General features: G+C 43.0%; 1 protein-coding gene across 2 annotated transcripts in view; it reads right to left on the reverse strand.

Moving 5' to 3' along the window:
• The window catches only part of NAMPT (nicotinamide phosphoribosyltransferase), a 30,206-nt gene extending 13,066 nt beyond the window's left edge, over positions 1 to 17,140 (reverse strand). Inside the window, exons 1-6 of one of the 2 annotated variants that reach the window (XM_027459200.3) lie at positions 16,973 to 17,140; positions 6,691 to 6,847; positions 5,381 to 5,484; positions 2,435 to 2,563; positions 1,804 to 1,962; positions 1,305 to 1,441 (exon numbers count right to left, since the gene is read on the reverse strand). In XM_027459200.3, coding sequence (XP_027315001.1) covers positions 1,305 to 1,441; positions 1,804 to 1,962; positions 2,435 to 2,563; positions 5,381 to 5,484; positions 6,691 to 6,847; positions 16,973 to 17,032 — 746 coding nt within the window. In that variant the 5' untranslated portion in view covers positions 17,033 to 17,140. The remainder of the gene's footprint in view (positions 1 to 1,304; positions 1,442 to 1,803; positions 1,963 to 2,434; positions 2,564 to 5,380; positions 5,485 to 6,690; positions 6,848 to 16,972) is intronic. The other variant, XM_027459202.3, reaches the window with a different exon arrangement.
• Between the last annotated feature and the right edge of the window lie 9,678 nt (positions 17,141 to 26,818).

Genomic DNA, 26,818 nt, shown 5'->3' on the forward strand with positions numbered 1-26,818 from the left:
CCACCCTGGTGGTGTACCAGAAGTGAACACTACACACACAACACAACTTCACCCTGGAAGTTGTGGAACAGCAGAACAATTCTGGAACAATTTGGGTCTCTTGCACAAGACTCTTCTGTTGTTCTAGCTTGAAAAGAGTTATTGCAGTCTGTATTTGGCAATACAAACTAACACACTAAAGCTGTCTGCTCTCATACTACCACTTCAACTTGCTGTACAAAAGATGCTTCCACATGTTTCCTTTCATTACAAAGGATTTTATAGTCGCTTTATTAATCATTTTTTGATTTAACTGTAGTATTAAGATAATCAGAGATGAGTCAGACAAATTTTGTTATATCTACTGATCAAGCAGCAGTTTTAGAACAGCACTATTGCAATGGTCCAGAAAATTATATGAAGTGATGTACCTTCAAAGATAATCATGTTAGAACTAATCACTTGAACTTGTGTTATCTATCTTACAATTCTGACTGAAAATAACCCTATTCAAAAGAACTGCATTTGCACTTGCTAGGAGAAAAACACAACTGGCCCTTCCTTTATATTGTGCTCATTTCAGTATGCAGAGACACACACAAGTGAAATCCAAAGATTTGCACTCACTCCTGACCTTGTACACGATTCCTATCTCAACACCAAGAGCTCTTCCTTCATCTCAATTACCTGTTTGAGACCAGTTCCTTACTCTCAAGCTTGTGAACAACTCAGTGCAAGATTAAGGATCAATTGGCTGAATTAGTTACGCTGATAGGAAGCTTTAGAACAGCCTCTTTCAGAGGGAGAACATGATCTGTGAAAGCCTAAAGGTGCATCTTACACAATTTTTCATGCTACTATTTTATGTTTAGAACAAATTTAAAGTTCATAACATGAATCCTCAATAACTACTTTTGCCTGTAAGCCCCCAAGTCCATTCTAAAAATCACCTACATGTAGAATCACAGAATCACTGAATATCCTGATTGGAAGGGAGCCACAATGATCATTGAGTTCAACTCCTACTTTACTTAGACTGTGTTAAGAAGTTTATAGTTAAAAACATTTAAAAAAAAAACATTTTGAGTTAAAAAAAAAAAACATACCATTGCTATGCCCCTAGAACATGCAGAAGACATCAGTATCGAACTTTAGCCATTATAGCTGAGTCAGTCATGGCTAATACTGTGTGGTATAAATGAAACAGTTTAAGCCTGCCTCATCCTTTTAAGTGAAAAAATTCTGAATACAAAGATGAGTAAGTTTAACAACATGTAACTTTTCTATTTAAAAAAAAAAAAAGTTTTGATAGCCAAAAATCTTACCTGTGTTCAGCAGCTGGAACAGAATACCCTGGAACCGGATCTTTTGTTCCATAGTATTTTTTAATTAATGCAATTCCAGCTACAGTGTCTGTTCCTTTGAAGTTCACCAAATGAGCTGACGCTCCTATTCCTGCAGTCTGAAAAAGATGCAGCTCTCAGTTGCCAGGCCAAATATAGAAGCCTAAAACCAGTTACTGGCTAGCACTAGATTGAAGCAAAACTTTGACTCAGTTCCTGTTTCACCAATACACTCTTAATGCATTTACACAGGAAAGACAGTTTCTACGTCGAAGAAAGCTCTCCCAGCTTAGTACTCAGACACAGCTCAGACACACCCACCCACCCAGATTTACCCACTCCACATAAGCCCAAATGCAGTGCTCTTGTGTATTCACAATTTCACTGCTGCACATAGATGTAACTGTTAACAAATACATGCTGCTATCCCTTATAGTTAAGAAGGATCAGGCTTCTCCAATTACTAGAAAAGTAGCATTACCTCTTGTGAAGAAACTCCTCTGTAGCCGAAGTCATGCAGTTTATATTCCAGTCCTTCTAAGCTGCCAGAAGTCTCCAGCAAATACTTGGCCAAAATCTTTTTCTGCTCTCTAGAATTTGTAGCTACTGTGATTGGATACCATGACTGAACAAGAATAGTCTAAAACAAAACCCAACACATTATTAGGTGCAAGTTTGCTTAGGATTCCAAAATCCCCACTTGGTATTTAATCAGTTGCAAAAAGGGCTATTTATTTTCATCACCCATTCAGAAAGTACTGATGGCTCCAACATTTTGCTTTAGGTTAAAGTAATTTGCCTTTATAATACCTTTATAAGGTAGGGTAAGTACTGGCCATCTTGGGACTTATTGCTCCCAAGCTACAGACATTTATCTCCCTTCCTCCTCTTTTCCTCATTAATAAAAGTACTGCTGTGAATTTCCTGTAAAAACTATTACAGTCACTTGCCAGGTAGTGGGAAAAGGTAAGCACTGAAGAAAGAATCCAGGCTTACTTAAAGCAAAAGATGAAAGCTGCTAGACAATCTCTTTAAGCCATTAAGGGATTCAACCCTTAAATTAAGTGCGTTAATATTTGTTTAGAAAAATATACTAGCCTTCCAAAACTGACCTCAATCCAATTTGTGAGCCAGTAGCATTCTGGATCTGTGTTTTCTACTGTGAAGAGAACATTTCCTCTGGGAATGACAGAGCCCTCAGGAACCGCTTTTATTTCAATAGGAAGATGACCATCATATTTCTGTGTGAGAAACAGCAATATTGTTAGGTAACAGGAACGTTGAAACCTACTTCTCATACTTAACTGCAGTGGATAAAAGTCAGTCTGTGAGTTTATTGATAAAGCTTTTTAGTTTTTTCTTTATACCTTAAAAATAATTCAGTTTGTTTATATATTGACCAATCCAAATGAGTAAGAAAAACGCATAAAAAAAACTCCATAACCTAAAAAATAAATTATATAGAGTATCTTTATCAATCCAAATTCTGGTTATCACTTTCGTTCCTTGGTGCATAAAAGCTTAAATAGTCAATAAAAATAAATATGCTCTATTCACAGAACAAGAAATATCTGCTATTCGGTTTTCACATGAAGAAAGCAAAAAATCCCAACTGTTTAGCTATTATGTAGACCTTAAACAAAAATCGCTAGTTTTGCTTGGTCTAGATGCGTGCTTTGTTAATTTATTAGAGTAGGATCTATTTAGCATCTATCAAAAAGAATATTTTGTCATCTCAACTATTCACTACACATGAAATCCAATCCTGAAGTGTCATTCTTCTGTCAAATTCAGTCTTTCATCCCTGAAAGAATATTTTGTGGAGTATGCCTTCTGCAAAAGAGTAAGTTGCAAACAGTAGTTCTAAAACAGTAATTATAACTTTGCAAGCTAAACTGACAATACTTAAAACATTTTGCACGTCAGTACTTTTTGACAGAAATCTTCGCGTGATATTACTTCTTTAAAAGTAACGAAAATTGTTACCAGTGCCCCAAACTCAACAAAGATCTTTTCTATACTATAGTTAAAAGGTTTCTTCTGAAGTGTAAGATGCTGAAGCAAGTTGCGTTTACATACCACGCAGGGTTTAGTTGTCAGATTTGGAGATAACAGCTTTGGTTTAATAAAGTATAAAGAGGCCTTCAAAAAGGCTCAAAATTATGTATTACTGATTTAATCAGAAGTAAACTTAGTGGAAAAACAAAACAGATTTAAAAGTTGCTAAAGGTGTTCATTTTGTCCACAGAAAAAGCAACAGGGTCGTGTCATAACACTATAGCACCATTCATCAAAATACTGTAATTCATCATAATGCTATAGCATCTTTCACAATTTTCAGGTAGAGTCAGCTTCCTTCTGTAATGAGGTATCTCCTGAATGTACGCAGAGTGTGTCTGGTAAGCATTTCACACAAAAATCGTAATTTATATCCTTTTTAGCCCAGATCAACTCCATATGTTCAGGGCTTACATCTCTAATGCTCCTCACCAGCTCCTGTTTGCTTCCAGCCTCTACCCCATCCCCTCATTCCACAGGAATCCCATTCCTCCTTTCCATCCCCTCCATCCTATAGGTATTTACTTCTTCATTTACTCTGTACAAGTTCATGTACATACATTTCAAATTCATTTTGGCATGTCACTCATACAGCCATTGCTCCCTCCACTTTACCTAACACAACATACTAGTTAACAGTCAGAGAGAGCAGGCAGTAGTAGAGATGGGTAGAGGAACATCTCTGGGTGCTCGTAAGGGCAGACAAGCACCCAAAGGGAACAAACCATTCCACTTTGTGTGCCATTAGCATCTAAGAACAACATGGAAATTGTATTTGTTTTTTATATATGTATTGTTTTAGCAAGAAAATCTGACCAAGGAATAAAGAACACAAGGAATAAAGTACACAGAGGGCGCTTGGGAAGGCTATTTTGAATAAGCCATTGAAACAGGTTTAGTTAAACCATATCAAAACTCAGTGTGGACAGACATGCAGCATTAACAAGGTATTGATTCAGTTTAGCCCAAGAGGGGTCAAGATTAAATAGAGATTAGTGTAGCCCACAATCTATAACATAACTTAAAAATATGTCTTTAATTCACAACTGTAGTTGTTTCAAACAGATACAAGTGCTCTACAAACATCTAAGTCCCTCTTAGAGAACAATGTTATTTACCTCGCTGCCATTTTCAACACTTAAATTCACTTTTCTGTTTTGCACTCCTTATGGCTCACCCTTATTGCAAGATGACATCCAGATATATTCGCAGATGCCACCAAAAAATACATTCAGTCAGGGTATCCACATGAAAATAAATGCAAAAGGCTAAAAATTGTGTTGTCAAGCATCAAATGCCATTCATAAGAATCCACAATGAAACCTGGTATTTAATTCACCAGCAGAAATTAGAACTCTGATGAGTGTTACTACTCTGAATCTGCTGGCTTTACACAGAAGAGATATTTGCAATTACTTGAAGACTGCTACATTTTAAACAAAAGGGAAAGAGGAAAATTGAGGAAATACTTGGGAAGATTTCTGTGTCAAATCCTCAAGCCTTGTATTTCATAATGAAGTTCAACTTAAGTATCTCTGGAAAATGTAGGAAACAATTGAACAAAACACATTTTCTGGAACTATTTACACATACAAGAAGTTGTAATGCTTCCTGCATTGGAATAAAAATGGTTATGATTAGTTACAGAAAGCAATATAAATGATGCAACCAACCACTAAGCACTATATTATAAATGGAGACTTGCCAATAAGCCCCCACTTATTCTAACTGGCTGACAGCAGCCATAAATCCTTATTACCTGCAAAGCTGTATTTGGCATCCAAAAGGATGAAAATTGTTTTTCCTCCATGGACTTGCAATTATATGATTATTCTCTGACTGCTTCTACTCCCTGTACACTGTATGAAAAAGCTAAATTTACCCACACCTTGGTATTACGGTTAAAATATCTTGATTTAAAGAAGAGACTGTGAAATTTATTTTACAGTTTATACATAAATCCTTCAGGATGACCTTGCATTATTTTCATAAATTTTTACCTCCAGAATATAGTTCCATCCCTTTTCATTGAAGACGTCGTCTTGAAAGTGCTCCCTATACACTTCTTTGGCTTCCTTGATTTTCTCTTTGGTTACCACTTTACCTGTGGTTCCAGAAACAAATGAAAGATTAGGAAATACTAACAAATAGGTTCAGACACAGAAAAGTTACTTTGCCTCAAAAAAATAACAACACAGGAAACATGTCAAGTGCAGTAAATCAGCTATGCTCAAACCAAATTTAAGTTATTACATAGATTAGGATGCTAAGGGAACTGGGGTCAGCAGGTGACTCAAGAAAAGTTTCAGCTTTCTATTTTATGATGGTTAATAACCTGTCAAGGGTTTTGTTTATCTGTGGCTTTCCTGGAGGAGCGTGACGATTGTGCAACTCAGCACACAGAAGACACAACCTGACTAGCTCAGGTCTCAAGCTATGCTGCTCCAGAAAGAATCCCTATAGAGGCCTTAAAAAATCAGATTAAGCACTTCTGTGACACAAACAGACAGACTAACCGCATTACTTGAATCATTGCTGCTGCTTTGTGACCAATCTTTTATTTGCAATGTTAGAGAACAATCCTCAGATTGCTACAGAAAAGATTATCAAGCGCTTTGATTTTAGTCTAATTCCAATATCTGGCAGAACTTGCAGAGAGATTTACGAATTCTGGTTCAAGATAAAAGACAAGTAAGCTATATGGCTAAAGTTGTCCTTCCCAAGCCTGGCAGAAGGCAATTTGCATTTGGGTCAGAACAGATGACATTCACACATAATGCAAAAAAGCAAGCGAAGTCTTAAATGCCACCATGGATTTTTCAGATGTTACTCTTAAAATTGTCAATATTGAAAACATGTTCACATGTAGCTGCCTTGTTCAGCAATCTGAGTGGCAACAAAAATCTAAGGGAAATTAACATTACTGCCTTACACACTAAATAAATCAGCAAATAGACTAAAATTCATGTTCAAAATATGAAGTGTACCTCCGTGTGGTTCTATGAAGTCTTGTTCCACTTCAATTCATTTCAATTTAACCCCCTGAAGTATGGATACAAACACCTCTTTGTTTTTAGTAACTCATTGTCACAAAGAAACAGTAGAATGGTGCCTGAATTTAGAAGTCAGTACTTTTTTAACAAGGGCGGTCATCTCATTTTCAAAATCACATAAATAAAATCTTATGCCTGCCAATACCTGTACTGCACCAAAATAGTCTGGAATTGTTTAAAATTCTACAACTCCAGAAAGACTTCAGAAAAATTAAGGTATTTATTTTCAGGTAAAGTTTCACTTTTGAGTCAGTTACCTTTTAAGTATTTATTCAGAATGTATTGCAAGCCATAAAAAACGGTTTCTTCGTATTTCACTTTCCTTAATTTGGAATTTTCCGTCTTCTTTTCACGACATTCGAAGTAGGAATATACTTTGCTTGTGTTAGGTGGATATTGCTTGTAGTGTGTAACCTACGTTAAGAAAAACTTCAGTAAGTACTTGAAACAACACTGCAAAAAGAGAAATCAAAAGTCATTGGGCAATATTAGGGTTTGCAGCAGAGCTCTTTGTATGTTAAAGCTTACAGTAACTCCAACTCTTCTGGACTATTCCCTGTTTACACTCTACAGTCAGCAAGTCTTTGGGGGATTTCCCACTTCTTCAGTTTTCAGTTCAGAGGTCTGTCTCCTTTATCTTATTTTTTGCTTCCGTAACAGGCCTTTTTCCCCAGTAGCCTTCATGGCCAGCACTCAACCAGGAAGGACACAGGCTGGGATTTTAGGATCAGCACTGGGCACTGACCTACCTACCCAGGCAGTTTTCACTCCACCAGGCTTTGGCCAAGCCCAAGAGCTGTCTTCCACTACCAACATGGAGGTCTCTGCTTGTAGTTAAGTGCTGAAGGCTATAATCACGCAATTCAGGTGAAAGCCATCGAGACTCAAGAAGGCACCGACAATGGCACCTACCCAAGCGTCCCATTATCCACGGGCAGAGTGCATTTCTCAAGCTGAGATTATGTTAAAGCCAGCTTACAAACCTGTTACTGCTGGTAATGCTGTTACGAGATCTGCTTGGGGTTTGTACCTCCCCTTTTGTACTTTTTTCCAATTTCTGACAAAGTTCACATTTGGCATAGAGGAAGCATGAAAAGTTGCAGTCTGAAAGCGTGTACCACATGGAAATTGGTCACACGAACATATCCAGGTAAGCTGGATTCAGCCACACCAGCTTTTATTAACTACTAGTAATTAATAAACCTACCCATAAATTTACTTAGGGTAATGTGTTGTTTGAAACAGCTACACTTTTAACATTAGCAACTTAAATCTGCAAAATTGTTATCTACTAGTATGTAAAAAGCAAATCCCATGCAAAACCTCTAATTCCATATTACACACACACACACAAAGTGATGTAACGTTGATATTGTAAATCTGAATGTTGAAATTACAGGACACATAAAGCAGCTTAAGGCATACCCAGAGGTGAGGTATCAACATTTTTTCTAAAATTATTAAGAAAAGTCTGTGAACAAGTCTATGCACTCCATAAGAGAAAACTGTTCCTACAGCTGAGTAAAGCAACATCACACACAAGAACAAAACTTGAAAAAGGCATGAAATACATGTCTGGATTTTTCTGAAATGTCCACATTTATTATCTCAACTACGAGTTACACTTGCTGCTATTCCTTACTCCAAACCATCCTAAAGAGTGTCCTTTCCAACACCACACTGAATTAGAAAAAGGACAGTTTAGCATTGTCCTGTCTTTTTAAAATGCACCTCTGACACTTTCAAAGTAAAACATGTGAAAGTTTCCCTTACCTGTATTGATAAAATTGTCTATTAAAGGATTTAAAAAACAGTTTTGAATCTCCAAAGGGAGAATGCCTACTGCTAATCACGTCAAAACCAAAGCCAAAAACTGCCCAACAGATTTGGTTTCTATTAGGAAAAGACTCACCCCACTATTTGCAACATGCCCGCTCCCAGTTCTAGGCAGAACTCCCAACAAAGTGAATCCCAGTGCCAGCCCAGGCAGTTCTGCTCACCCCATTACCACATGCACAAAACCACAACCACACAAAACCACACAACAATCCAAAAAACCTACCACGGAGCAGTCTAACAATACACTGTTTGTCACGTCTTGCTGACTAACCAGAGTATGGGCACCCACACAATCCCCTAACGTGAAAAAATTTGTTCTTTTTTGTGAGCACGTAAGGGACAGGACTTTAAGCTGGGGCTTCTCGTTTGATTATATCACTTGGGAACTCCGGTTAACTTGATTTTCATTCTTCATCCTATTTGCATGCTACAGCTTCATGATTTCAGAAGCACTCGACAGAGCGCGCCAGCTCCAAATGCACACAGCCAGCGTCCCCCGAACAATTCCCCAAACCAATACCTTGATTTCTTGAATATGATCTGGAACAAAAAGATGCAATGTTGTTGTTTTATCCACAATGGCTCAAGCAAGGTAAAAAAAACCCACAAACAAACCAAACCTACATCCACATGGGACTGCCAAATCAAGTCTCTTTAACAAAGTTTAATTATCCAAGTTACAAAGGCAGGTTGCTGAAGTTAGCACCTACATTATCATGAAAACTTGCATGACCCTGAGGTACCAGCTTAAAAAAAAGACAACTCTGGCTTTTGCTGTTCCAAGGCATCTCCTCCAGCTAAACATTTCTCTCTGTCAATGGGATACAGGCCCCAGATTCACTTCAGATGTGCAGCGCACACAGTGAGTTGGTGCCACCTTCCCCTGGCACATTTCAATGCGGTTTTCCTCATGGACTTCCCATCCTAGCTGTGCTTTGAAGCATGATCCCAAAACACGGTGCTCTGGCTGTAGACTGGAAGCTGAATGTTGAAACCCAGCTGGAAAGCCAACAGCCCTATTAATCCTTTAAGGAGCATGCCTGGGGAAACAGCTCCATCAAACCACCTTGCTGGCAGTTTCAACCTAAAAAAGATGCACTCAAGTTCCTCAAACAGTAAATCACAGGTTTAGATTTTTTTTTCTGACTTTGGATTAGATCTTAATCTGAAAGTGTATATCCACTAGCTTCCAGAAAAGTTCTCTAAGGATGACAACCTAGATAAAAATTGCTTGTGAAAGAAGTGTCAGTTTATCAATTAAATTTCATCAAGTACCTGAAAGATGATTTATTTTCCAACAGTTACATGTGTAACATTTAATTCTATTCTTCACATACTAGAATCTATTTGGACAGTGAAAAATACACATCCTTGGCAATTAGGATATTTCACATCTAAGCAAACTTCACCTTTGCAATCTTAAAATATCTTATGCTTGTCTTTGATGCTCTACAGAGCTATTGGTTTTAGCTACAAAAATCAAAATCCCCACTGGGCGTCCGCAAGGATCTCACAGACTTCTCGGTACTTAAAGGCACAAGCACAGCATGAAAGGCCCAAATCTTCCCACCACTGCTTACTCCAGGTGTGTGAGAAGTCATCCACAAGAGCCATTTCCCCTGTTCTCGACGGGTTCAGCAGGAGCTGCAGCTCTCTGGATCCATTCCCAACCCTCCAGGTCCCTGCTGTGCTAAGTCACGGTGTCACCCTGAGCCTCCAGCACGCAGCCATCAGCCAGAGGGCACTCGTCTGGCCCCAGCTGTGCCTGCAAGCTACCAGGCAGGGCATAGAAGGTGCCTAGGAGGCACATCTGTCTAATAAGCATCACCACAGCTCTCACCATTAGCAGGGATTTCTGGATGTCTGGGAGGTAGGAAATTAATAGCCATGCACCAGAGTGATGGGCAGGCACTTGGATACGTAGTCAAATGTCTGGGGTAGAAAATAAATGAAATATGAGGAAGGATCAAGCCCTAGGGAGTGGGAACGCTCACAGAAGAGACAGAGCGCCAGTGGAAAACAAATCAAAACAAACTCTACAACCAACCACACAAACAGAACTACAAGGCGCTTGCACAAGGAAAAGTACACTTTGAAAATTGCCAGAGCTGCCCTTGTCGTCAGATGTTTTGATTCTCTCTGTATTCTACTTAAGAGTAGAAAAAACAATTCCTGACAACGGGTGGCATTTGAAATGTGTTTTATGTGATTTACAGATTGAGACAGCATTGGTAAACCCATGCTTTCGGGTAGGGGATGACAGAAGCTGGACCTGTACAGACAGGCTCTCGATAAGCAGAAGTGACTAGAAACTCAACAGAAAACCCCTGTTCTACAGAAACAAACAGAAACCAAACCAAAGTCCCAGTAGGGGATTAAGAGACCCCTTACAAAAAAAAACCATCACCATCACCACCACCAAAAAAAAACAGAACTCCAAAATATCTTCTAATGCCTTTTGGTACTTAGTTCAAGACTGTGGTTTAGGTTTTGTCCACTCCAAGTCTGACAACCAGCCATCTACAACAAGGTTATGTACTAGGACTGCACCTATCCTCCAGTTGTGATTGCTCCTTATTAAATTTAATCCAAGAAAAGGTGCATGCTGGGCAAGGAACACCTCTGTGAGGACTTCATCTGTGTAGCTAAATCTAGTCAGCCATCTGAGAAGAACATAAAGCACAAATCAGATTTGGGTCAGGCATCCAAGGAAACACCCCAAGAAAACACCCAATATTAAAGTCACATTTTAAGAGAAATGAATTAACAGGTACTCATAACAAAACAGGGAGAACTGAGGCAAAGGGCTGTATTAAATCTTTTTTTAGGCTAGATGATAAACCCTTTGGAGTAACAGCCTGCGTTTATAAGCTTTGATGTACAGGAGTTCGCAGTAAAACTACTTTAAAAAGGTTGTTTAAGTCTATACACATCAAGCATTTGAGAACAGGAGGGGAACCAGGTCTGACGTAAGTACAGGAGTCAGGTGTGGCCAAATTCTCCAGCAGTGGTTTATTCCTGATGTTCAACACGCTGATACCACAAACCATCAGAAAGATGCCTCTGAGCCCCGTCTGCAGCAAAGAAAACAAAACGCAGAGATCTACCAGCAGGGTCTGGCCTGTACTGTAACTCCACGAGTGATAAGATAACGCCAGTTCAACTACGAAGGTACTTGAATTTTCTGGGATAGTTGAAAACTATTGCAAAATAGATACAGAACAGCCCAGCTACTGAAACCAAGGCAGAAACACAGCATCAGGGGGAAACTAGGGAGAATCAGGGAGAAAATAAGCCTGAAGGAATGTGGAATGAAGGAAGTTAGTAGATGGGCAATGCAACTGGGTCACTTCAGGATCTGCAAAAAGTTATTAGGGCACAAATTATGGCTTGCTCACCACTGCTAGCCTCGTTCATACACCAAAATGGGCTATATCCATGTCAGTATAGGTAAGAATTGTTGTAAGTGACAAAAAGAAGAGCCAAAGTTGTAGGATGAGGTGTCAGAACGGCTCGTTGAACTAACTAGTGCTGGAAGAGATGTGTTTGGGGGATCCTCACCCCCACATACAACCCGCTGAATGAGGTGACTTTACTACAGGGCGGCTTCAGGCATTTCTGCTGGAGAGACTTCTAGGAAGCACCTGTAAGAGCCGGAGTGCTGGTATTACCAGGTGAAAACCTTGTGTAGGGAGAGGGAGGCAGTGATTGAAAGAGCACTTCACCTAACCCTTCATTGGGTTCAACCCATGGAAGGATTCAAAGCAAAGCTTGCCCATAACCTCTGTGGAAAACACAGCTGACAACGGAGGAAGTGAACCAGTAATAGGGAACAAAGGAAATGCTTTATCAAATATACCTCACTGGGATGAGGCATAACTAACAGCAGTTATTGCTGACCCTCTTCGGGAAGAAAAAACCTGTGACTAGCAATCAGATGCAACAAGGATGCTTTTGCTGCTTCCAAAGCAGTCACATAAGGAACAAGTACCACAAATAAAAGTAGAAATGAAAACCAAACCCAAAGTTGGTGTGGTTAAACAATAAACTTATCTGAACACAAAAGGCAACCACAGAAGAATCAACCTTTAAGAAGTTAACCTACCATTGTCAAATGCCCTTTTTGTTAAGTGCAAGATGCTTGCAAGCAAGCATAAGAAATAAATAATAGTCAAGTACAATCTTCTTATTTTGATCATATATATGAACTTCGAATTACCATAAGAAAATAGCCTCAGAGAGACCCCAGATGACTTTAAGTGGCACAAGCATAGCAAACACAGATTAGGGAAGTGTTTAAGTAAGAATATTGGGGCTCTTATAGATGAGAAGGAGAAACTAATTCAGCTTATGACCGAGACTGAAAGTTGATATTCTATCACTCTGAATGTCTCTGTATTCTACTTCATCCATCATCTCTTACTTACAGGTTAAAAAATAAGAGGATGAGAGGTGAACAAGAAATAGTTAACAGATCAGTCAGTACTCTGAAAAGTAAGGGAAGCACATGCATGCAACCAAACTTCTGTGGAAGCTGCTCATAACAGCAAGAGATGCTCAAAATGACCACGCATACATTAATCTACAAAACAAGGTCAGGTGTAAGCACTGTAACCAAACGTATTCTAAAATGCTCAAAAAAAATGTTTAAAACAAGGTAACACTTTACAACAGATTTCTTTACCTCCCCAAATTCCAGTGTTTTGCATCCAAGATTATCATAACAAAGATGACAAAACACCTTATGTTTGCTGTTCACACATGTTTAAGTAGTCCTCTGTAGTATTTCTCATACTGCTGTAAGTTTCCTGATCCTTAAATGTAAAGGAGACACATTTAACTTTTTGAAAACGAAAGCTGCGATGACTCAGTGAAGGTGTACTTCCCATTCATTTAAAAACTGTCCGAATCCTGTCCTGTTGCAGTGTTCCCTCAGAGCGATGACGACCTGGGGGCTGGGACACCACCACGTGGCTGTCAAAATTTGGAAGATAACAGCCCCTGACAGAGCAAAGGCTGCTTCCTACAACGAATGCCAGCCCAGAAGGTTCTGTTATCTTCCACTGGCAAAATTACAGGAGGCAACAAAACACATTTGCACCCCTACCAGAAGATTTTAATTAGAATCATAGCTTATCCCGAGTTGGAAGGGACCCACAAGGATCATTGAGTCCAACTCCTATCAATTAAAATAAATATATATCCACATATATGTGCCCCAAAGAAGAATAATATGCCACCATTGAGTACTAATCAAACCCAATAAGCTGAAGGCTACTCATGACTCTTCCTCGCATACCTACAGCCTTCTAAATAAAGCATGTGCTGCCTGCCGGAGCCTGAGAATAAACACACCGGTGTGAAATGCTTCACAAGTGCTCTTCTGCATCCACACCGAGCGTAAGAAGTCACTCGCAACGACAAATAATTAAGATTCAACATGGAAGATGTATGGAGTTAAGCAAAAATATTTAAGCTGCCTCGGAGCATCCCGAAAGAGAAACAGATCTCATTTACAGTCCCGATGGCAAGTCACTCCTCCTATGGAGTAATTGCATCGCAGCTTGTTAGAGCTATCAGCTTAATTACACACCATCCCAAGCAGCAGCCAGGCAGCCCACTGGTAAGAACAACAGAAGCTATCACTGCTTTAGCAAACGAGGCTCGTGCCTCCCTCCGCCAGCCCTTCCCCTCGCTCTTCACACTCTCCAGGCCGGGCTCACAGCTCTGCCAAGCTGTCCCCATGACGGTCTCTGATAGGGATTCCCTGGAAGATTTGTTGCCTGTGCACAAACAAACAAACGTGGGATGAACAGAGCGCTGGGAATCAAAGAGAAAGGAGAGAGGCAGCGTGTCAGCAGCACCGAATAGATGAGGAGCTGAAGGACGTGGGACCTTTTGCTGGGAAGCACCATGAGGGAGCAAACCTGCCAGAGAGGGGCATGAGAAAGGCACCACAGGGAGGAATGATACAGCCCTGCTGGGAGGAAGGGCAACATTAGGGCACATTAACCCCTGATAAGGAGGAGAAAAAAAAAAAAAGAAAAACCAGAGTGAGGAACTTCCTGGTACAGACAGAACAAGACAGCATGCAGTTTGCTTGCATGAGGCACTGTCAACTTCAAGGAGTGAAGTTGCTGATGGCCCCTCCTGCAGCTCTCAAACTAGCAACGAGGATCCTGACCTCACGTGCTGGCCTTTGTCAGCTACACTGGGTCACCAGCAGAAAGCTTCACAGCTAGAAGTATCATCACTGCATCGGGCATCAGCACAAAACACTTCCCCAAATAACTCTGCATGGGTCAACTTCTTCAAAGTCTTGTGGTCCGAAGAATTAAAAAATGTGTTTTTACCTACATTTTTAGTTGTTTAGCAAGACACATACACACCATACCAGATGCCCACACCCAGACCTGGAGGGGATGGCATTGAATACCCAGCACACGGGGAGTTATACTCTTGGGGGACTTGTAGAAGCTTAAGAATATGCAACAAAGTACTAAGGGAGGGAAAAAATCATCAGATTTAAAACATTTATATTGTTATTGGGGCTAGAGATAAGCTAGGCAATCTGAAACCTTATCTCGAAATCATGGAGCACTTGCACAGATCCATAAGCCCTGATTCACAGAGGAATCTGAGTACTGGGTTCAGGGTGTAGGAAGTCTGAAATTCACCTGCTGGGAATAAACTCCTATCCAGGAAAACGGAGCTCATGAGAATTAAGTACGATACTGAAACTGGGTGTTTGATAATCGTCTGTGACTTGAGATGAAACCTCCTGTGACACATACCCAGACAGGAAAGCGGTTTGGGAGGGAGGAGGCCGGATCAGCTGTCAGTGGAAAAATCTTTGCCTACCAAATTACTTTGCTTTACGGTACTTGTTCCTGGATTTTGATAGGCACTTAAACCAGTCACCAATTTTCTCGCCATCCCAAATTTTCCATTGTAGCAACACAGAAGTGGGACAGCGGAGCCAGCACTGTCCTGCCTCAAACTAATGAGTTGTGACAGATATGAGCCGGGGACACCCCAACTTGTTACTCATGGACAGCTGCCTGAGCTAGGGCCGTGCTGGTCGGGACACTGCACATTTTGTCCCTGAGCTGTTTATTTTCACGTGGCTTTCGCCACCACCGTTAGCTCGTATGGATCTGTGTCGGGATCACCAAGCAAACTTCTCAGCACAGCTACGTGTTCTGCCTCACGGTGTGATTGTTGTGTGCTGCACACAAACAGATGCTGCGACTGCGGATAGAGCAGAAATATTGAAAAAAAGAAGAAAAACACAACATCAACTCTCAATTTTGTTCTAATTGCTAATCAGAGCACTTGGTAACTCCTGTAAGAAGTCTGGTGTTGTAGACTACCAGCTATTTTAGCACGATTGTTGCTGAAAGTGCTTCCACTAAGTGTGCTTCATTGATTAGGAAATGACAGTATCATCCAGGGAGAAGGTAAGTGATGCTCGCTCCTGTTACCTAACAAGATAAAAGAAGCTACTTGTAAAAGCATTGTTCAACGATATTGGAGCTTTTAAGACTTGGAACAAAGTACATGGGAAGATAAACAATTTGAATGGCCCTAACAAAGCAAAGCAGGCAACTCCAACTGCTTCTGATACAATAGAAAACGCTCCTAATCGCCACAGACAACTTCATCCAAATTAAATTTGAACTAGAAAAAAACTCAGCCCTTTACTTGACTCCTTTAGGATTTCTACAACTTGGGGGCTGTTACCAAATCAGCAAACGAGACTGAAGCAAATGCCGTCTGTCATCCCAGTTCTCCTCACTAGCACTAATCCCTGACCAGATGCAGTGAATTTAAGGGAAGCAGTGGCACGTTAGAATTAAAATAGATGCTGTTTAAACCCGTGCCCACAGTACTGGGTGCTATTTGTCCCGACCATGGAAGAGAAGCGGATCTTCCACATTTGAACCAAGGTTAACAATGAACACTGAGCGTGGACCTTAAAGAGCAGCGGTGCCAGGTTAAGCCCTGAATGAAAGCAGCTCCACGAGCCCTCGAGGAGATGCTCTGAGATCTTATCAGCATCCTGCAGGCTCCAGCTCACCTTCCTGCGAACAGGGGGCCTGAATTGTATAAATGTGCCCCCCGTGAGCGGATAAACCTTTTAGGGACTGTAATAGAGTAAGCAGTGGTACTGTGGCTGTGCTTAGCGCCCCGAACACCTCTCTGAATTGCAAGCCAGCTCCTGAAGGGAAAATAAAGTTAGTTTTTTCTAGGTGATGAGGCAGCGTGTGTAGCACCGCGCTCGGCATCCCGCAGGCCCGGTGCTCAGGGGCTGAGGGGTCAGCTCCGGGCAGCCCGGGGCCGGGCCGCACTCACCTCCTGCCGCGCTGACGGCGTTTTGGGCTGAAAAACGACGGAATCGGGGAGCGGGGAAGGGGCTGCGGGGCGGGCCGGGTGCCGGTGCCGCAGGGCACGCCCGGCTCCCCGCCGGATACGAAACCTCCCGCAGCCGCCGCGCTTTCGTTTCCCCCCGCCGCGGCCCACACGTGCTCGGGGCACCGGCCCCGGCGCCGAACCCGCCCCCCCCACAGCCTGAGGGGCTCCCGGCCCCGCTAACGGCCACCGGGTGGGGGGGGGGGGGGGAGAAACGATCCCAACGTTCCCAACGGTTCCAACGGTTCCCCCCCCGCTCGGTGCTCCCCCCCCCGGCTCCCCACGCACCTTGTAGGAGTCGGTGGCCAGCAGGATGTTGAACTCGGCCCCCGCCGCCGCGCACTCCATGGCGCCGGGGCCCCGGCAGCGGCGCGGGAGCGAGCACGGGGCGAGGCGCGGGCACGGGCACGGCGCGGACTGGGGCTGCGCCGCCGCGGGAGGGGGGCGGGCCCCGCGGGCGCTGTGTGGGCGGGGCCTGGGCGCGGCGCTCCCCGCGCGCTGATTGGTCCCCGCCGCGCGGCGGGGGGAGGGCGGCTCGCTATTGGGCCAGGGGGAAAGGAGGGCGGGGCGGCGGTGACGCGGGGGCGCCGCGCGATGCCTGGGGGAGGGGCTGGTGACGTCAGCGAGCGGCCCTGTGCGCGCGCTCCATGGGCTGGAGGCGGGGGCGCGCTGCGGGGTGCTGGGGGGGGGGGAGCGGGGGGGTCTCGCTTTGCTCCTGCCCCAATTCCTGCAGGGCTCTCCCGGCAGGGGGGGGCTGGAGGTGGAAGGCGAGCTGCCCCCACTGCCCCTGAGCATCCCGCACGGCCACATTTCCCGGCAGCGACGGGGAAACCCTCCTCCCCGTTCGGAAAACAGCCACCCTAATTAGCAGTGAATTAATCGCATCGCTCCCCTAAATTGCCAAAAGTCAGACCCACGCCACACGGCTCCTTTTTTCCTAAAACCCTGACGTTTCCAGGCTGCAGAGCGCTGGTGGCGGATCCCCCAGCCCTCGGTACCACGATTAATGATGTGCTCAGACGAGGTTTTTAATTGTCAGCATCTCCCCGCTCCTCCTGCTGGCTCCCTGCGCCTTACGGCGTGCCAGAGCCCGAGGAATGGGTTCACTTAGCTCCCGTGAGCGCAGCCGAAGCCGTATCTGCGCTGAAATATTGTAAAGTCAGGGCATTAATGGGAAATGGCACTGTGCTGAACGGAGCCGCGTTAAATCACGCCTTGCTGGTTAAGGGGACGCATTTGACATCTGGGAAAAAATTAAATGCTGCTGCGGCAGTGGGAGAGGTGGTCCTCGGGACCCCAAAGCCTGATGTCCGTGCTGTATTTGCCACGTTATCCCTGAACCCATCTTCGGGCTGATCACCCAGCTCATCGAAACAAGGATTTGTAGTTTACGTGGGGTGTAACTTCTCGTTTCAGATGGCACCCCACAAGGAAATGTCCTTCAGTTTAAATGCAGGTTCAGCTAAATCGGTTCTGACACCGTTTAGCCTACCGACAGAGCCGGCGATCTTCATTAATTATCTTCTAACATTTTCCTTTGACATATGACACACTGTTAGAGGTACTCATTTTAGGTATTTCTAATAAACAGAGCCCTAATGGTGGGTTTAATAAAGCCATATTAATCCATGGACGTGTTTTTCTCCCCGAGGATTTCTGATAAGAAGTGATATTCTTCATAGTAGAAGTGTCCAGTCAGCATTTTATGTATATGAAGCCTGTAATGTAGCCCGCTGCTGCAGTTGGGGGGAAGCTCTCCTGAAAATGTGTTCTCAGCCTGATGTATTGGAAGGTGTGTAAGGACAGCCAGAGTAGGATGGAGATTAGATCATATCACTTTGGTCACTATTGCAAAACTGGGTATTTATTTCCTCTAGCTGTGAGAGTCGTGTCGCAGCTGCACAGAAGAGCCACGTGACTGAAATTTCTGCACACACCATGGTTATACACAGTGTGAATTTCGCACCTGAAGAATTTCAGGTTAGTTTGGTAATTCTGAGCTCAGACCAATCCTTTGAGCTGTGTTTATGTTGGTGGTAATTCCATGGTATATCAACAAATTAAATGTCAGTATTCTCACAGAATCAGAGAATCATTCAGATTTGAAAAGCCCTCCAAGACCATCTGGTCCAACCACCCCCTGCCACCAATGCCACCACTAACCCCTGTCCCCAAGCACCACGTCCAACCTCTCCTTGAACACCCCCAGGGACGGTGACTCCACCACCTCCCTGGGCAACCCGTCCCAGTGCCTGACTGCTCTTTCTGAGCAGAAATGGCTCCTCATTGCCAGCCTGAACCTCCCCTGGCACAACTCGAGGCCATTCCCTCTGGTCCTGTCACCAGTTCCCTGTGAGAAGAGGCCGACCCCCAGCTCCCCACACCTTCCCTTCAGGTAGCTGCAGAGAGCAATAAGGTCTGCCCTGAGCCTCCTCTGCTCCAGCCCAAACACCCCCAGTGCCCTCAGCCGCTCCTCACAGGACTTGTGCTCCAGGCCCTTCACCAGCTTCGTAGCCCTGCTCTGGACACGCTCCAGGGCCTCCATGTCCTTCTGGTGCTGAGGGGCCCAAAGCTGAACACAGTGCTTGAGGTGTAGCCTCATCAGAGCAGAGTACACAGACTATCTTTAAATACTACTCATCATTTCTGTTCAAATATGTAGGTGAAAGAGCAGAGCTCTAGCTGCCCTGCTTTGTGCTTTAGGTTTTGTACAGGTTGGTGCAGCTAGTACTTGTGGAGTTTAAGCTTATAATGGTTGGCACCAAATGCCTCCATGCCTGACAGGTTGGAATTGCTGGATGGTATCAGACATCTGCGTCTCTCCACCTCAGTGCATACCACTGTTTATTTGGGAGCTATAACGAAAAGAGTGGAACCTGGAGACTTTTTTTTTTTTCAAGACTAAGTCTGCTCAGTCTCCTTTTATCCTTCCTAACCCTTCCCACCCTACACCACTCCGCAGCACCCCAATGCTTCCTCTGTGTTCTCGTGGTACTACTCTTTCACCATGGAAGGGGCTCCAGAGTTAATCAGCACACAACTGGCTAAGATTTTAGCACCATCCAAGTAGATTTCATTAGGCTTGAGAATTTTATTCTTATTGCTAAAAACAGTATCCATCAATAGTCTTATTAAATAGAATCACGATCACAGGGAGTCATGGAGAGGATTATTTTGCACAGAAGTGAATAAAAGAAAATCCTGACACATCACTTTAAATCATAGTCAGTGAATGAAGCAAGCACTGGTGTTTCTCCCTTGTAGTTTATCAAAGGCTTGTGTAGAAGCCTCATTAAATCATAACTCAAAGTACTCTTTAAAAATTCTGTGTTATGCAGGCTGTATAAATAACTGAACGTAACGTCTGAAAATAAGAGGAATGTGCTATAGGACAAGGTCAAATCCAGTGCAAGGCTCTGTTTACGGGAGATGGCACAGCCTTTTGGTGGGCAGCCACACTAGATTATATGTAATTTGATGTTTAGATCTTTTGTCTCTCTCTGTATGTATATGTGTGTGTGTGTATACACGAACAAATATTCTGTTAAAATACTGCTTGGTGGTCTGTCTACTGAAGTTCCTGTTGAGTCCATGGTGTAGCATCTTTTTTTCTGAACTGCAGCCTACCAAGAGGTGTTTATACGACTGCAGGACCTGGGGCAGCAAGATTCACATCTCAGGACAACCAGCCTTCAAATGGTTATCAGGCTTTGTGGTTTCACAAAGTGGATCACAATGGGTCAGGTTTTCTATATACCCTCCTGAGAGCTCCATCTCACCATTAGGTCTTATCTTTAGAAGCAGATGTATGTATTTCAGCTGGGGATTGGATTCTTAGCCTTCCAGATATGCTGCCAGACCTCTTGCCTTGGTTTTTGGAAGAGGTGAGTTTCAGGTTCATAAGGCTAACCTCATTTCAGGTTATGATTATGCCTTTATTCAGCACATTAATATTTATTTCTCGACATGCAATGCATAACCCGTACTGAGGTTTTCACTAGGGAGTAAAAGTTCAATCACTTTACTGCCCAGAGTAATGTGAAGGTGAGATAACTTGAAAATGCTGCCACACAGATGTACGAATGCCACAGGATCCCCTGAAGTTTCTGAAGATGCCGAGCTACTTGACTGCTTCTGCATAGTCACTGTGGATGCACCACAGTCTGGCAGCTTTGGCTGAGTCCTGAGGCTCCCTCCACAAAGAGCCACTCAGGTGTCTCTGCTCTGTGTTTTGCCACTGCTCAAGATTCCTCACGAGTTAAGTGTTGTGCATGGATATTTGAGTACATCTGCCTAGAACCAGCTTGGATCAAGACAGACCTTCCTGAGCTGGGGCTTGCTGGATCTGATGTCTTTCCATGAGTAAAAGTTCCTGTGCTGCACGTCTGAGTCTTCCTGGTTTTGTCGTGTGGTTCAGATACACAGTGAATGGAGCGAGCTTGGTCAGTAAAGCTTACTCATCACTTCCCAGATCACATAAAAACGGCGCAGCCACTTCCAGATCTGAACCGGCACACTCAGCGCTGTTTAACCTTGTTTGTGCAGCGCTGCACCTGAGCCAATGAACTTTGTATTAATAACCTCTGAGCTACACTGACTGTGTCTGAGGCACAATGTGCAGCTGAAATCACCCTCCACAGCTAGTTAAATGTTATCTGTGGACTGTGGGAGGAAGGAGGGTAGCTATCATGAATATTAGACTGGATCACTTGTGCTTTGCCAACACGTCAAGGTTCCCAAACATCCCAACAGCTCAGTTTCTTTTTCTTTTAAACCAAGTAAGCACAGAGTATTTTCTTTGCCTCCCAAACCAAATTTCCTCCACTTCATTAGAGTGCCCTGAGGCTCAGATTGGGCAAATAGAGCTCATGTTAATTAATGCGTCTGGCTTTTACAGGAAGAAGAGGGAACCATTTCCAGTAAATTTATTTCAGGATTCAGAAGTACTTCTAAATAGTTTCTTCAGCATTGTTTGGCCGATGGAGAATTTGTGCTGTTATGGTACAGTGTGAAGATTTTACTGTCATTTCTGTAGAATAACATTTGTAATTTAATCACTTTTTACTGCTCTGGAGTAAAACAATAAATTGTAAGTCCTCTGGAGCTGAGACCACTTCTAATTCTGTGTTTGTTTGTCGCCTAATGTGGTAAGGACTGATTTAAACCAGAGCCTCTGCATTTTTGCAGTAGCAGCAACTGCATTGTCCATGGAGTGTGACTGAGTTTTCTATGGTTTGGAGGGACAAGAGACCTCAAACAAAGCTAGTCTTTTGTTGTGTATTTGAAAGAACCATTTCCAAAGAGAGTGAGATGTCCAGTTGTGTGTCCAGGTAAGAATTAACAACAGGTTAACAGGTTAACAATTCCCAATGTGCTGTTGTGTTAGCAAAACATGCAAAGTCCAACCACACTGCCACAGATAGATCTGAGCACCAAACTACAGTTGTCAGGTTTAGAAAGCCCAGAGATGGCTTCCCAGTGATCCAGGTCTCCATGCTCATTCCAGCAAGGTGAAGGTCACATTTCTATTTATTTTACTTCTGTATACTCAGGAAGAAAAACCTGTAGTACTTTAGGAACTCTGATTCCATGGAATTTCTGGTTTTGCTGTGTTGGCAACATGGAAGATTGGTGATCACCCAGTTTCTGTAACATTTGTGCTGTTTTTTTCAGATAAATGAGATAAATCAACAGATTTGTAAAAAACAGGAGGCAGCCCTGACACTTACTACCATTGTGCTTCAACCCGTCGGTTGTAGGAGTGGCGGTTTCACGGCCGGTGACATCAACCAGTCTCCTCACATGAACTTCAGCCTTGAACTGGGGTCGTGTTAACATACTCAGACACTTTCTACTTAGGCATGATCCCGTAACAGGCAGCACTTCCCCAGTCAGTAGTCCAAGCCACCACTGACTTCAGTGAGCTCAGGACCTTGCATACTGTCTCTTTAAAGAGAGAAAATAATGAATAATTTATTTCTGCTCTCTAGAAGAATGGTACGGAGGGCAAGCAGCACTGAGCAGGGAGTATTCTGGTAAAAAAAATATCACAAGGCTACAAAATTTTGTTGCACTAAAAGTTTAAAGAAATGTGTGATTTTTTTTTTACTTGCACCCTTTCTAAATGGGAACAAGATCTCGCTCTTACTGTTGCCAAGGAGTGCGAATATTTAGATGATAAAGGGACCAGGACTGATGTCCATTTTCATAACAGCTCATCACAGGCTTTAGGATTTGGCTATGGGGAAAATTAAAGCCCTTTCAGGCCGTCAGCAAGGATATTAGTACCTGTGGCTGGAGCTGAGATACTGCATACAGATGCAGGGCTGTTCTGCTAAGTCATCCTAGCTCTAGGTGAGCAAGCCCTGCATGCGGATGCAGAATCATTTCTGCTCACTCAGTGCTGGTGCATTTGAACTGCTGCTGGCTGTGCCATGGCTTCTGCTTCTCCCGTGCAGAAGTGGAAAGCTGGAAAAAAATAAAAGAGGTGGAAATTGTCTAAGAGAATATCTTCAGATCAGGGAATTTGAAATTGAAATCATGGGAATTGATATTTGGGTTTGCATTCTGTTGCTTCTGAAGGTAACAGTGAAGGAAAACAGAGGGATTTAGAACAATAGCCTAAACCCATAACCCACAAAAACCACCTTGTGTGCTTAAATTTAGGGTGTTAGTGGATTTATTGACTTGAGCAGGATTAAAGTCAGCACGTTTGGTGAATAATCGCAGAAGTGATGAAGTAGTGTGTGACTGTGTGCACGCTTTTGCAGAGCTGGAGATCTTTCTTTCTGATGTCCCAGACAGAAATGATCTTGGCAAGAAAAGTTATTTTTTTAAAAAAACAGCAGTCTTACACAATATTTGCACTGGCACAGGACACTGTGCTTCACAAGATCTCTGTTGACTGGTTTATGCAAAATCCACTCACTGGAGCAGCAGACAGGGCTCCCAGCACAGATTTTAGGGTATAGATTAGACATAGGTCTCTTCTGCTCCCTTTCAGACCCAATCCATCTCCCATTCTCTCTATGGCAGACAACCTTGAGCAGGTTGGCAGGCAGCCTGGGCTCCCTTGGCCAGGAAGCTCAGCTGGAGGGCACACGCTGGGAGCAGCAGCCTCTTTCTGCTGGGCTGTCATTTAAATGGGTGGGCAGTTTTCAGCTCTCGCTCTCCACGAAGGGAAAGATTGCAGCTGCATTTTGCAAAGACCTTAATCCCATTAGCGTGCATGAAGCGTGGCCTAGAAATGCTCGCTGGATGCAAGCAGAGGGATGTTGTCTGTGGATGCTGGCAGGCCGAGGTGCTGGGGCAGCTGTGGGTGTGCACAGAAACAAAATGACCAGCACCAAGAAAGTCTTTGGGCTAAACACAAAGGCACCTACTACATTATATACAGCTGCACAGAGTTTTCTATGAATGCTTTTTTTTTTTTTTTTTTTTTTAAATCTACTTTACTCGCCTTTGTCCTATTTTTCTTTTAAGACTTTGTTTAAACATGAAATCAAAAATGGAGATGAAAGACTGCTGTGTGGCAGGAGGAGATAGGGATGAAGATTGTGCATCAATTTCTGATCAATACATGCCAGATTGATGCATTCTCTGATTCTACAAATAAATAAAAAAACAACCACCGTATTACCTCAAATTATGAGAAGCTACAAGAGGCAGTGGAAAGGAAGGAAAAGCTGCCTGAGCCCAGGAGGAAGAGAGATGGCAACCATGCTATGTAACAGCTTGTGCTGCATCGGGAGTCAACGTGGGATCCCAGTTTGAGCAATGTTATTTGGATTGCACCTTCCCAACAAGTACCTGTAGGGTCTGGCTTTCCCTTTTCACTTTGGCAACATTTGGAGAGTTTGTCAATCCGATAAATTGCATGGAGCTGAATTACAGCACGGCCCCCTGCACACGGTATTTTCTTGCCAGCTTCTCTTCTCAACCTGGTTTGCCAAGCTCCCTGAACTCAGTTCCTGTCTACTGTCTCATTTCTTCCTCAGTGCTCTCAAGAAATGAACCAAATAATTAAAAAACACCCCTGAAACCCCACTCGTTTATAGCTAGTCCTTCCTCTGGGATCATTAGCAAGGTGACTTTTAATATTTATGTCTCTGTAGATTAGATCCTGAGATCTCCAAGTGAGTAGAAACAGGCATGAGGTTTTAGACTGCTGATTTTAGAGGCAGGAGTTATGTGTCAAACCAGCAGTGAGGTTATTGCTTGGGATGAAGCAATAATCAGCTCTCTGGCATTATTGCATTTTAGACATGGAAATGGGATAATCTTTAGCATAAAATTAAAAAGTCAGGTCTCTAGCTGACCAGGTAGCAAGTAATATTTATTCCATAAAGGTTTCAGGTATCGTGATCCAACAAACCCAGTGAGGTGAATAGTTGGCTTATGACAACCCTCGGTATCAAATGAAATGTGAAACTTTCCATAGCTGCTGTTAATTTTACTACATTGAATCAGTCCCTTCCTTATATTTTCATCTTCTCATACATTTTCTCTGTCTAAAGCAGCTCTTTTCCTGCTGCTGGCAACACTTCCTTTCTTCTTGCTGGGGAGGCAGAAGGTTTCTGATATCTGATCTATTTTTTCTCTGCAGGTATCTCCTTCTATGGTCTACATAGTACTATTTTCTCTCTTTTACAACCTGATCATAGTAGTGGAAATTAATCCATATTCCTTTTAAGAGGATTTATTTCTGTTTCACCTTATATTTCTCAGTGTTTTTGCATTATCCGCTCAACTAACTCCTACTGTCACAAAGATCTTTTGATATTTTGTTATCTAATTTGATAACAATTTGATTCCAATTAAAAGGTTTACATTTGTGAGGCTTTTAAGATTTACATTATGATGGCCTGATATATATTGTACATTTGTTAATCCCAGTGGTTTCTTTTATAGAGAATGGAAACTGGAGGGGGTGGGGGGAAAATCTGATTGTGTAGCTCAAGAAACAATGCTCTACTCCATGCTGAACTACTAAAGAGTCAAAACGTTTCCTCCTCAAGGGAAATGTACAGAGAACAGTGAGGGATAAACTATCTAGGCTGGAGCAATGCAAAAGAGTGGGTGTGAAAAGAAAGACTGAAAATAGATGATCCAGAAGACAATGACAGTCTACATGTAGAAGAAAGGGTCAGTGATCCTTGGCTATGCAAACACTGCTGGAGCAATCTTCCCCACCCCTCTGATGAGTCATGGCTACGGGGAGGTTCTCAGCAGTTCCACTAAATCAGGAATCTTCATTTATGTTTCGATTCACATTTTCGTACATGGGTGTTTTGGCTGCTGACTATCCACCTTAGCATCTATTCTAGCAGATCAGCTTTCCAAGAGATGTACCTGGGATTATTTTGTATAGTGTGCAAGGTAGGGTCAGGGCAAGGAGGACTGCTGTGAATTTCCAGTCTCACGAGGGTGATGTGGGAGCTCCAGGTGCAATCAGGATGAGCTTTGGTTCTACATTCAGACCTGGGGCTTAGAAGATATTCCTGGATGCAACAGTGTACTAAGTAGTCTCTAAAAATACTGCATTATTTTGATCTGGGTAGAGAGGACATGCATCAGAAAGAATAAAAAAAAAAAAAAGTGAGCTGAATCTTGGCAAATCTCTAGCCCATTTCTTTTCTCACCATTTCCCGATGGATTTAAGGCAACTCACTTCAACTCTGTGTGATAATTCATAGAACTGTCCAGGTTGGAAGGGACCTCTGAAGATCTCTAGTCTGGCCTGCTGCTCAAAGCAGGTCGATACGGAATTCAGACCACATTGCCCAGGGCTTTATCATGTCAGGTCTTGAAAATTTCCAAGGACAGAGATTCCCCAGTCTCTCTGGACAATTTGTTCCAAATGCTTCATCTTCCCAGTAATTATTTTCCCCTTATATCCATCTAGAACCTCCTCTGTTTCAATCTTGTAGACTCTGGAAGGCTGCTATTAGGTGTTCCCTAAAGCCTTCTCTAGGCTAAAAAAGCTCAGCCTCACCTCATAGTGTATGAGTGATCTGATCATGTTGGATGAGACAAGATTTCTCAAGAGGTACTTGCCTCAATCTTCTTCCAGGGAGAAAGAAATTCTTTGCTCCTACTTCTAGACACAGTGGCCTGGGAGACCTTGCTGGTGGT

This window comes from Anas platyrhynchos, chromosome 1, assembly GCF_047663525.1.
Source record: "Anas platyrhynchos isolate ZD024472 breed Pekin duck chromosome 1, IASCAAS_PekinDuck_T2T, whole genome shotgun sequence".
In the NCBI taxonomy this organism is placed as follows: domain Eukaryota; kingdom Metazoa; phylum Chordata; class Aves; order Anseriformes; family Anatidae; genus Anas; species Anas platyrhynchos.